At 35.2% G+C, this 13004-nt stretch overlaps 1 protein-coding gene across 2 annotated transcripts in view; it reads left to right on the top strand.

The window, feature by feature from the left end:
* The window catches only part of BLTP1 (bridge-like lipid transfer protein family member 1), a 216686-nt gene that overhangs the window by 114045 nt on the left and 89637 nt on the right, over positions 1-13004 (top strand). For both annotated transcript variants that reach the window (XM_081223831.1, XM_081223832.1), the window contains exons 38-45: positions 721-872; positions 1357-1507; positions 1675-1827; positions 3452-3692; positions 4789-4931; positions 7778-7997; positions 8450-8608; positions 10174-10349. In XM_081223831.1, coding sequence (XP_081079957.1) covers positions 721-872; positions 1357-1507; positions 1675-1827; positions 3452-3692; positions 4789-4931; positions 7778-7997; positions 8450-8608; positions 10174-10349 — 1395 coding nt within the window. The remainder of the gene's footprint in view (positions 1-720; positions 873-1356; positions 1508-1674; positions 1828-3451; positions 3693-4788; positions 4932-7777; positions 7998-8449; positions 8609-10173; positions 10350-13004) is intronic.

Genomic DNA, 13004 nt, shown 5'->3' on the forward strand with positions numbered 1-13004 from the left:
AGTTTGAAACATTCTATTAAGATAAATGGAAGGGGCTTCCCTGGTGGTGCAGTGGTTGAGAGTCTGCCTGACGATGCAAGGGACACGGGTTCGTGCCCTGGTCTGGGAAGATCCCACATGCCGCGGAGCGTTTGGGCCTGTGAGCCATGGCCGCTGAGCCTGTGCGTCCAGAGCCTGTGCTCTGCAACGGGAGAGGCCACAACAGTGAGAGGCCTGCGTACCGCAAAAAAAAAGAAAAAAAAAAAGATAGAATGGAAAATAGATTGCAGTAGGAAGCAGAAGACCTTAATGCTGTCACTCATTCTCCAACTTAATAGTTGTATGACCTCTGGCAAGTCATAAAACTTCTTTCTCTCATCTAGGAAAAAAAAAAACAGTATCCCTAAACAAATGTGACTGAATTAAGTGATTGAGAGAAACACTTTAGTTCTAAGATCTCTGATTTATGGTTCGTTATAATGCAGTTCGTTATAATGTATGGTTTGTTATAATTATGGTTTGTTATAATGTTTTTCAGAGTGTGCTCCTTGGAGCTTCAAGGATCCATAGGTATTTCTCAGAATAAGGATTAGGCTGAGCAACGTTTATGTTACCTGTTTTATATCACGGTGTTATCTGTAGAACTTGATTTGATAGAAAGGTTTTGTTCGTAAAACACTCTGTGCTAGTGGTTTTAAGGGACTATACATTAATAAGTTTTTGATGCTCTGTTTTATATAGGATGAAGGAGTTGAATCTGATGATTTGAAAAAAGATCTGCCTTTAATGCCTCCACCTCCAGATTCCTGTAGCATGAAGTTGACCATCAAGGAAATTTGGTTTAGTTTTGCAGCTCCCACTAATGTGAGATCTCCTGCACATGCATTTTCTAGGTAAAAAGTTTTAAAAATATATTACTATCCCTGATGTTTCTTTAAGTAACATACAATACTGTTTCATGTATTTTTTGAATTGTTTTTCTGATATATCTAGTATTAGGGTTGCCAGTTTCTTTTCCATCTTTCCTACTTCATACTTTCTATGGACGTTATTCCCAATTTGTTTGACCCTTCTTCTTTCCTAGGGTTTTAGTTTTATTTTTACATGTCACCCTGCCATAAGCTTTTTATATACTCTTTTCACCTCTAACTTTTATATTTTTCTTTATTTTATAAAGAAATATTTTTATATTTTTCTTTATTTTCTGTTATCTGTTCTTTGCATTTCCTACTTATATGTTCAGAATTTATCTAGTGGTCAAAAGGAAAGGTAATTTTGCCTAATAAAATAGCCACTAATTACAGTAGATATGGGAGATAGTTTGAAATACAAATCTAAACACTTGTTTTAAAAATTTTTTTTTTTTCATTTTAAAAGGCAGCTAAACCTTTTAAGCACTGCAACTCCAGCTGTTGGTGCATGGCTTGTTCCCATTGATCAACTCAAGTCATCCTTAAACAAATTAGAAACCGAGGGAACCTTGAGAATTTGTGCTGTTATGGGATGCATAATGACAGAAGCATTAGAGGTATGTCTTTCAACAATACAAGGTATCATACAAAGTTTATTATTGAAAATGATCCCTTATTATCATTGTCAGAAAACATCAGACCTGCAAGTTCTTAATTTCCAGGTATCTTTTGTTTGTTGTATCTTTGCTGTGTCATTCTGAATCTGTTGTTTTGCTTTTTACAGAATAAAAGTGTACATTTTCCCTTAAGAAGTAAATACAACAGACTTACAAAAGTTGCCCGCTTTCTCCAAGAAAATCCTTCATGTTTACTGTGTAATATACTACATCACTACCTGCACCAGGCAAATTACTCCATCATTGATGATGCTACAATGGTGAGTTACTGGAATCATATGTTAGCTTTAAAAAAACCTCTATTCTTTTGAGTAGCCGTTGACCCGCAAGGTTTGAGATGAGTATGGGAAGTCCAAAGGAGAAATGTGGTTAGATATCCAGCCTATTGACAAGATTGGGCTCAAATTAATGGTTTGGGAGTTGCCAGCATGAAAGTGTTAGAAGCTGCGGATATGGATGAGCCTTCTACGGATGATATGTTGAGTGAGAAACTGGTCAGGGATGGATCCCTGATAAATACCAAAATTAAAGGAGCATGGAGAGGGTGCATAGAGGTACACAGAGTGCTGAGGAGGGAAAAGAAGAGGTAGAAGGACCAGGAAAGAAGGTTTTAGAAACCAAAGGTATAAAGAATTTCAAGCAGGAGAGTAATCATTAGAGTCAAACTTCACAGAAATGTTTAATAAAATAAGAACTAATTAATGATTGAGGGGGGAATATGTAACTGTACGAATAAATACAGTATATCTCTGCACTAGAAAAGCACTATGGAAGCACATGATTAGAGGCTTGGAGCTTGAGGATCTCCCTCTCCTCTCCAAGTTTCTGGTCAATAGAGAATACACAGGAATCTTTAGCCAAATTAGTAATCAATGTATCAGTATTATTAATGGCCAGTCAAGCTCCTGATAACCTCTAATGAAAGAATCTGGAGTAAATTATGGATTTCATAAAGGTACTTAGACCTGAGGCTGGTATAGTGCTTTCTACTCCCACCCTGTGAATTGAAGCCTGGGAGATCCACAGTGCAAGATTAACTTGCCCATCTAGTCACAGGCAGGCATTTCCCACGGATGGATGCTCTGCCGGGATATGGTTTTCATGTAAGAGGAAGAAACACAAAATGACCCTCCTTACTTGAGTCTAGGAATGAAAGGATAGGCTAAGCGACCTGATGTTCCTCAGAAAGTAAATGAGGTGATTCCTGCCACCTAGTAAACGGCTCTCTTCAGTCAAAGCTATTATTCCTAATACTAGGAAAGGGGAGGGAGAGGAGTTGCATATTTTCTCCTTAGGCTAAGGCTCCAGTAGGCAAATTTTCTTTCGTAAAATCATCACCATGTGGAATAAAATATATTCTAAATTATGTAATTCTTACTGATCATATATTTAAGTTTCAAAGCAGTTGCAAATCCTTCTATGTCTGTCATTTAACTATAGTAATTTATTAAATTTTTAATGATAAAATAGAGGTGGTTACCTAATCTTTGAAAGAAATAATTTCCTCTTTGCTTGATGAATATTCCAGGTAGCACAAAATACATTTAATTCTTCAGTTGAGCAAAGCAGGTGAAGTGCATTGAATGCTTCTTAAGGAGGATCCCACTTTTATACCCCGTGTTTAGTCTCTTATTTACCTGGTACTGCTGTATTGTTTATGATAGAAAGATGCAACATTGTGTTTAGAGATTGAGTTCTATAGTCAGCTTGAAATAGTGACTCTCCTGTGTAAACCTGGACAAATTACTCAACATATAAATTCCAGTTTCCTCATCTCTGAATGGGAGTTATAAGATTTAAATGAATAAATGTATGCAGAACACTTAAATGGTCACTATTATTGTTACAGTAAGATTACTCCTAACCATGTCATTGTTGTTACAGAGTGATGGCCTTCCTGCTTTGGTAACTTTAAAGAAAGGTTTAGTTGCACTGGCAAGGCAGTGGATGAAGTTTATTGTAGTGACACCAGCCTTTAAAGGAGTGAGTTTACATCGACCAGCTCAGCCCCTGAAACCTCAATCAGCTGTGGTCTATGATCATGAAGATGGGCTTGGGCTGGACAATGGAGGTGGTCTTCAAAGTGATACCAGTGCTGATGGAGCAGAATTTGAATTTGATGCAGGTAATTTTATAAATATTTTTGCTAGATACTATGTACTTGGTAACCTAATACTTGTGATAATTTTAATAATTTTTGTCCCAAGTTTGAAAATGTCATGGCTTAATTATACAACTATGATTTGTATTAGTCCAAATAAGTGGTAATAATGTTGGAATCTTTATACAGACTTGACTTCTAAGTTTAATTTTGTGAAATACAGAAGATTTCTTCTCCTAACCTATCCAGTACAATTAACAGGCATCTTTGTATAACCAGAATGTTTTGAGTGAAACACATGTATTTCTTTTTGAAATTTATATTTGTCTATTTATCATGCTCCCTATACCAGTCTTTTAAAGATTTGAATTTTACCTTGTGCCTGTTTGATTCTGAATTTGTATAATGTTTAGAGGTATGCATTCAGCCCACAATTCTGTCATTATAATGACTATGCCAGAACATAGGCAGTAGATAATGCATTACAGAAATATACATGCATACTTAAATGCTTTTTCAAAGGATAATTTTTATTATTATCATGATATATAGTATTCAATGAAAATTTATCTTGTGATCTTTTGAAAAAAATTAAAAGTACCATGGAAAAGGATAGTAGTCTTAAAATTAGAGCTTTCAGAACATTTACATATAATACTTTACCAAGCTTTTAAAACATAAATTAGAAAAACTTTGTATTTAACAAATAAATATGTTATGTGTAATAGGCTAGATTTTATTATTTTAAAAAATTTCAAGTCTACCCCAAAATTGAAAGAATAGTGCAGTAAACATCCCTTCTAATCATCTGCAAATGCCTAGGTTAATCTGTGAACATTTCCTACTTTCTTCAGCATAGTTGAATTAGTTTTTGATCTCTGTGCCGTTTGGGTGACATGTGAAAGACTGAGCAGAAGCTGTTTGTTCCTTTCTTGAGACTGAGTGAGAAGACTGGGGTTTGAAGAATAAAAGACAGAAGAGTGAATGTTATAGCAGAGTGCACAATTAGTTTTTCAAGAAATATGAAAAGTTGAGTTTAGTTATGCCACCAGGAGCATTGGAGTTGTTGTTTCAAGATTATGATAATCTATAGCCCACTTATTGTTTTGAACTGTTTCAGCCACAGTCAGTGAACACACAATGCTGCTGGAGGGAACAGCCAACCGGCCTCCACCTGGTAGTTCTGGACCTGTAACTGGAGCTGAGATAATGAGGAAACTATCTAAGACTCATACGCATAGTGACTCTGCATTAAAAATAAAGGTACATTGTTGCTGCCCTTGGTTAGAGTTACTTAGACTTACAGAGAAGACCTAAACTTTTGTTATCTCAAATGTAAATATTAGGTATTTGCCCTAAATATTCAAGTAGTGTTTTTATGTTGAAATTAACATGATTAGTAACCTTTAGTTTACACATTTCTTTGAAAATTATATCAACAGTCAGTAATTAATATTGAACAAGGACTACTTTAACTACCAAGCCTTAGGGCTCTCGTTGTTTCAACTTATTGAATATTGTATTCAATAAAAAACAATATTGAAATGTTGATCAGCTTACAGTTATTAGTTTTAATGAGAAGTTTTATAGGTAGTAAATGATCAAAATACAGTTTGAGTTAGGCTAGTTTTATGACTTTAATTACATTTTTTTGTTTTAAGAAATTTAACCAGTGCTTGATAAAATAAGACATATGGATAGCAGAGTGGTTGACTGCCACTCAGGAGTCAGACTGCCTTGGTTTCAATCCTGCCCCTGCCACTTAATTGCTTTGTGACTAAAGTTTTTAACTGCACTGTGTGTCAGTTTCCTCATATGTTAAAAATGGAGATTATAATAGTAACCTCCTTCAGAAGGTTGCTGTAAAAAATAATTGAGTTCATACATGAAAAATGCTTAGAACAATACCTGGCTTATGGTAAGCACTTAGTAAGTTATTTGGTGTTGTTGTGAGTTACTTATTTTTTGGTAATTTCCTTTTCTGAGCACTGACAACAGCAAATAGTTAATATTTTAACTTCCTTTGACAGTCTGGGTATAATCTTAAATTAATAATTAATACCAAGAATCCATTAAGTAAATTGTATTTTTCACTATATTGAAATATAAAATTTCTACACAGAAAAGAAAGTATTGTAAACAAAATGGAAAGACATATGACCAAGGGCTAATTTCCTAATGTGTAAAGATCTCTTCCTAATCACTAAAAAGGCACAACCAAATAGAAAATAAAGGCAGTTCACAGAGGAATTCATATACAAATATGAAAATGTATTCTCTTATAATTAAAGAAATGTAAATGTAAAATAAAATGAGATTCCATTTCCACCTGTCAGGTTGAAAAATCTGAAAGTTTAATAGTATATGTTGGTGAAGATGTAAGAAAACAGACACTTTCATATGGTACTGGGTGGGAGTGTAAACTGGCATAACCTCTTTGAAGAACAGTTTGTCAATTTTTAAATGTAAAATTTTAAATGTAATGCCTTTTAACAGTATGTCCATGTCCAGGAACTGATTCTAAAGAAATGAATGCTCATAAATGCTCAAGGACACATGTCCAAGAACATTCTTTACAACACCATTTATAATAGGAGTATAATGGAAACAACATAAATGACTATTTGAGGACTAATAAATTAGTGTACCCTCATATGGATGCCTACTATGAAGACTTCAAAAAGATAAAGTAGATCTCTAAGTGGATGTGGAATGATCACCAAAGTGCACTGGTTCAAGTAAAAATAAAGTATAGGACAATATGTATCTCTGTGTTAAAAAAGGATAAATATGTTTATGTAGTCAAATTATTTATATAAGGATAGATAAGAAATGGTTAAGAGGACTTCTCGGGGAAAGGATCTAGTAGACTGGAGCTCAGGAGATACTTTTTATTGACTAGTCTTTTGTGCTTTTGAAAGTTTTATTTTGTGTAAGTATTGCTCTTTTAATTAAAACATTTAATTTGATATACATTTTTTAAAGTTTGGGCTATAGGCTTATTCTGTTTCTGCAGTATAGTTACAAGGCTGGGACACTTTAAATTCTCCACCCCTTAATCTGTCTCAGAATTTTCCCTGGTTTATAGTTTTTCCAGATGCTCTGATCATATTTAGGTGTTTGCTATTTTAAAAAATTTTTTATTTCTTTTTTTATTTTGGCTGCATTGGGTCTTCGTTGTTGCGTGCGGGCTTTCTCTAGTTGTGGCGAGCGGGGGCTACTCTTCGTTGCACTGCGTGGACTTCTCATTTGTGGTGGCTTGTCTTGTTATGGAGCTCGGGCTCTAGGCGCATGGGCTCAGCAGTTGTGGCTTGTGGGCTCTGGAGTGCATGTTCAGTAGTTGCAGTGCACGGGCTTAGTTGCTCTGTGGCATGCGGGATCTTCCCAGACCAGGGATTGGACCCATGTCCCCTGCATTGGCAGGTGGATTCTTAACCACTGCATCACCAGGGAAGTCCCTAGGTGTTTGCTATAATGCTGTTCTCTCTCAGAAATGTTTTTGAACGTTCCTTTGTTTATGGATTACAGAAGTCCAAAGAATTGAAATTAAAAGTGCTTCGTTTCAGATCTCTGCTTTTCAGGCTCTTTCTGTCTGCATGGTCTTTCTTTGTACTGTTTTAAACTGATCTGGAATTCCGGTCTTAGATGTGGCAGAACAGATAGAGATTGGACAACTGTGTAATTTTTGATTTTTTTGTTTTTCTTCAGAGAATTGCTGGAAATTCTTTTTGGTATATTAGAGCTTTACAGAGAATCAGGTCTTAACACAGAAATTTATTATCAGAGTACCAAGAAGAGTAGTATGGTATGAAGAATTTTGGGATAGACATCTTACCACCAGACTCCCTCTCCAGATTTTAAAGGGCATTAATCATTGTTAAAATTAAATGAGTGATAATAAATGCTGTCCTTGGTATTGTACTGTAGAGTTATAAAACATTATTACATACATTTGGGATTCACCATAATTCTAATAGACACAAACTGTTTAGATAGACACAGTTGTTTTAATGTAAACAATAACTAGTAATAAAAACAGTGAGTAGTCATGGTTATCAGTAGTCATTTTTATGTGCATAAGAAAGAGCCCCGTGTTGTTCCTTTTATAGGGCATTCACCCGTATCATTCTCTGAGCTATACCAGTGGTGACACTGCCACAGATTCTCCGGTGCATGTGGGACGTACAGGCATGCCAGTTAAGGAGAGTCCAAGGAAGGAGAGCCTACTCAGCTACCTGACGGGAAGCTTCCCAAGCTTGCACAACCTCCTGGAAGGGACCCCTCAAAGAAGTAGTGCAGCGGTGAAAAGTAGCTCCCTAACGAGAACAGGTATATCCTTAGTTTTGACAATTATAAGCTTACTTCTGTGGGAGATTAAGAAAACAAAAACAGGACTTATGTTTATTTAGATATATTCTTTGGTTGCATACCTAGTCTTTTGTATTACACCTTATCTTTGAGAAAGTATTTTGGGAAACTCTTCTGCTTATAACTTGTTGGTGTCTCATGCCCTTAGTTTGCATTTTTAAATTGCAACATTTGCTATTACTGTCAACCTAGGCATGGTGTGAAATGCTGTCTAGGCCAGCCAGCAGTGAATTTTTTCCCATTATGATAGCAATAAATTATTTATTAATGCCTTAATATCCAAATACCAACATCGTGCAGTGAGTTTAAAGACATACAAAAGGCAGATAATTTAACCTGACTTTTCAAAAAATAAATCACATTTTCTGCTCCTTAGTACATAAGTACTATACTCAGTAAAACTTTATTTTCAGGAAACACAATGGCCACTGATATGTTATCTGAACACCCTTTGTTATCTGAGCCATCATCTGTGAGTTTCTATAATTGGATGTCAAATGCTGTGGGTAATCGAGGAAGTGTGGTGCAAGAATCTCCTGTTACAAAATCAGGACACAATAGTCTCCCAACAGGTATTGAGCTATCACATTATTTTACTTAACCATCTAAGGGGTATGTGTGAAGTTATGTTAAAATCCTGTTTTTCAGAGGATGGTTAAAAAAATCTCAAACATTTAAGTACTGTTTAGTTGAAATTGGCTCATTTATGGAATGCCTTTGCTAATACTGCAATTGAGAGAGTCGTAAGCAGTCGCTCAGTGTTCTTGTGGAAAGGCAAATATGTCAAATGCAAGATTATATATAATTTAAAGAGTTTAAAACTTCCATTTAATGTGTGTGGTTTAATTTTCAAAACACCAAGAGGTGGTAAATGAAAAAATGCAAAGTATAATTACAGCGTCATGTACCTACAATACAGAAAATACTTTCAGCTTATCCAGAGTCCTCTGAGGCATAATGACAAGCATCTATATGTTCTTTATACTTAAATATTTAATTAAATCTGAAGGAGTACTAAAAGGAATAAAGTAAGATTCTTGCCCTCAAGGAGGGAAACAAATGAGGAAAATTTATTAATTTTAAAGGAATGTTTCTAAGTAGCAGGAAAACAGGCAAAGAATTCACAAAGAAATATTGGTGGCTATTTCCAGTAACATAAATGGGCCACTCTTTCTTTCCTATCCTTTGCTATTATTTTTTGTTTTTCCAAATTCACTAGATGCATTTATTATTTTATTGTAAAAATGTGTATATATATTTTAAATGAATATGTGAAGTAGCCTTTGAACCTAGTTACTGAGGGCAGCTGAAATTAATCTGTATAACAGTTATTGGATCACTTGTAAATTTTCTTCAGACAAAAATATGAAATTATGAAAAGTAGTTGATATATGACTACTTACTCAGTCCTTTTTTTTGCCAGTGCATGGACCACTTTTGAATCTGGAACTGATCCTAATTCTGACTCTTAAGAGCGCTAAGACGTGCTAATTCTTAGTATTGGCCCTTGGTTGACGAAGATAGAAGGATGGTGCTTTTACCAGCTCTCTGCACTTTTCTGGAGCTAGTGTCACTACTTCATAGAGTTTAAATTTCAAAAGAATCAGAAAGGAACATTTCCTCTCTATCACAGGTCCTTTGCCTGGCGAGTTGAAGGATAAAGGGAGTACAGAAGAAAGAAATAGTGCCATTTCATTTTTGTTCCACCTTGGGAAAGCATAGTGGGGAAGAAATTTATATTTGGGATTCTGTGATGCCTATGGCTTTTGTCCTGCTGCAGCTGCTTTTTGTAGCCCTGCTACTGTCTATAATTCTGTTCCTCAGTGCAAAGCTGATGGGATATCAAATGCTTTTCAAAGATCTTCCAGCCCTAAAGTTTTATATTTTGGAGTGACTGGCTCTAATGCATACTTCATGTACAAGGATGAGTGATATATTCTGAAAATAAAGTTTAATTTCATTTTCTATTAATAAATCATGTCTGTAAAATAACCTGAAAGTGCTATTTTTTCCCTTCTCAATTTAAATGGTCTGATAATACAATTACAAGTTTCATAAGTTTACTTTGCTGTGCCCCTTTATGTTGCTTTCATTTCCCAGTAATTTAGATTTTATTTTTGAACACTTGCTCTTTTAGGTGTTGCACCCAATCTTCCTACAATACCCTCAGCCTCCGATTTCAACACTGTCTTGTCTAGTGACCAGAATACTTTGGATGGGACACATTCTCAACATAGCACGAGTCAGGATGATGTGGTAGGTGTAGAAGAAGCCAACCAAGGGTTCCCTGCTGTACAGCTTGCTGATGCTCAGGTGAGCCAGTCTGTTTTTCCCTAATTATAGTGACCTCGCATTGAGCAGTACTTAGCAGCTGGAACCATCAAGTATGTGCACCGTGGAATTCTAGTGAAAATCTTTTTCCTTGCCTGTCTGCCTAAAGCCTTCATGAAAAAAGGAGGAGCCTTTAAAAAGTACATGGGTTAATTATAAATACAAATTAAGCATCTATAGATACTCATTAAACTGAAGAGTGGCATATAGTTAGTTGTCTCGTATAGCAACATTTTTGTTATTTGGAGATAGAGATAGGCAAAATAACATGACTAGAAAGTTAAATTTCATCATTTCCTATAGTCTTTAGTGCTATGTGAAGACTTGAGTGAGCAGTGGGGAGGCATTGAAGATTTTAGAGCAGAGGAGTAAAGTGCCTGGAACTGTACATGTGCAAATGTTATATGAGTAGCAATGTGTTAAATGGATTGAAGTAGAGATACTAGAGGTGAAAAGATGAGTTAATGAAATAGTCCACACAAATGGTAATGAAGCTGTTAGCTTAGATGGTTATGGCTTTGATAGGTAAAGGAGAAATATCGTGGAGATCTTATTTAATTGACTAAATGTAGGGAGTAGATGAACAAAATCCTTTGAAATGTACTTTCTAGTTTGAGTGACCAGAGGCAGGTGGGAGAGTGGGATATGGATATTAAGAGGTATTATTTTTTCAGGATGAAAGAGACTCGAGCATATTTTTTACTTAGGAGGAATTAGGAAGGTCCTGATCAAAAAAAAAAAAAAAAAAAAAGGAAAAGAGGGTAAACTGATAAAGAAAGATTCAGCGAGGGATGAGAAGTGTTGGAATTTAGAGTCCTTTATAGAGAAAGATACTTTTTGACATAAAAAGTACTTTTTCCCCTGAGAATGTTTGGGAAGGCAGTAAGGACATTTCATAACTGTACAGGTAAGTTTGCAAATTGATAGCCTCAACTTTCTCTCACAATAGGAGGTGATTTATGTTAAGAAATGTGTCAGGCACTTTTAAACTTTCTTGAGATTTACTTCTCTAATACATTGGAGTAGTTTTTAGGGATCCTTTCACTTTTTTTTAAAAGAGAGAGAGAAAAGAAATATTTTTATGTCTATTTTGGCCTGTATATATATTCATTGTATTTATTAGCATCCAATACACATTTTTAGAGACAACTATACTATTTTACATGTAAGACTCTAAAACCTACCAGAGACATTAATATTAAGTAATACAATAAAAAACTGTGTAAGGTGATTTAGATATATGGAAAGGTTAGAGTGAATGTGAAAGAGAGCCCACCAGACCCCCAGAAGGATTGCCAAATAGTGCTGAGGGTCTAGTTATTTAGAACTTCTTGTGTCCTTAGTAGCTCAGCTATAGGAATAGAAGAGGATTGATCCAAAGCAGATGTAGCAAGAAAAATGAGGTGATGAAATGTAATATACAGTCTTGGAAGTTGCTGAAAAGGAGTTTAAGGCAAGATTATGGGGGGGGAAAGGAAGTCACATAACTTTGGAACTAAAGCATTGGTTGAGTTATCTGCATGGCCAAAGAAGCCATTCAGGATGATAAACTGGGATGGAAAAGAAAAGAACCAAAATACCTGATGGGTTTGCAGAATTAACTAAGGGGCATAAGTAGATAACAAAGATTAGGAAAGGTGGAAGATGGTTTGAACCTTAAAGAGGGAAGAGCGTTTCCATTAGGATGAAAGAGCAAATCTAAGAAAGAGTAAACCCAAGAAAGCGTATGCCAAGCAGATATACAAGGGAGAGAAAAATACTCCCTAAGTTTCCAGTGAGGGGTGAATTGTTTGAATTCTCTCATTCTAGGCCTTCATGCTTTCACAAGGGTAGCTTGTTTTCCCAAGCACAAACAAATGAGATGATGTAGAGACAAGTGAAAGTGCAGACTTGAGTTTCATTGCATAAATGGCATTTCTCCATTTTGATAGATTTTTTTAAGCTTCGGGAAAAGGTTACTAAGTGAGAATGTGTGGTGAAAGAGTTAGAAGGGGGTCAAGGAAAGCACCGGATATATAGCATCTGTATTTAGGATGTGGAAGGAGGAAAAGGACCCATGCAGCAGAGAAGGAGTAGTCAGAAAGATTATAGTGATCTACTATTGCACACATATAGTTGCTTCTATTTGGGTTACCTCTTAGTAACTATGAAGTTCAGTTAACTAGAGATTTAACCGGAGTGATGTATTAATATTTCCATAGCATATATGATACTTAAAATGTAAAGGAAGTTCTTTGTCAGAAAATGTTATTTTGCAACCAAGTGATACCACTTAAAAATAGACCAGATATTAAAAATATAACATATGAAATGTTTTTATATTAATACAGGAAATTGATAGACTCTTTTGTGAACCTTTTATAGCAGATTGTTACGGAAACACAGTAGATATTCAAGCCTTTTTTAAAAGCAAGAAGTAGAATGATTTAAACTAATTCACAATTCTATTTACCTTGTACTTTCACTTAAGTAGGATCAAGACATCTTTGTCCTTATGATTAATTTGAAGATGAGTGGCACATAGTAGGTGCTCAAAAATACTGTTAAATTTTAAGTAAAATTAGAGCTATATTTATTATACAAGGCCTTTTTTTTCCCCTTCACACTACAGTTAATAATATGTACTGAGATAGAGTG

The sequence above is a fragment of the Mesoplodon bidens genome (genome assembly GCF_964165515.1).
Source record: "Mesoplodon bidens genome assembly, chromosome: 1".
Lineage (NCBI taxonomy): Eukaryota > Metazoa > Chordata > Mammalia > Artiodactyla > Ziphiidae > Mesoplodon > Mesoplodon bidens.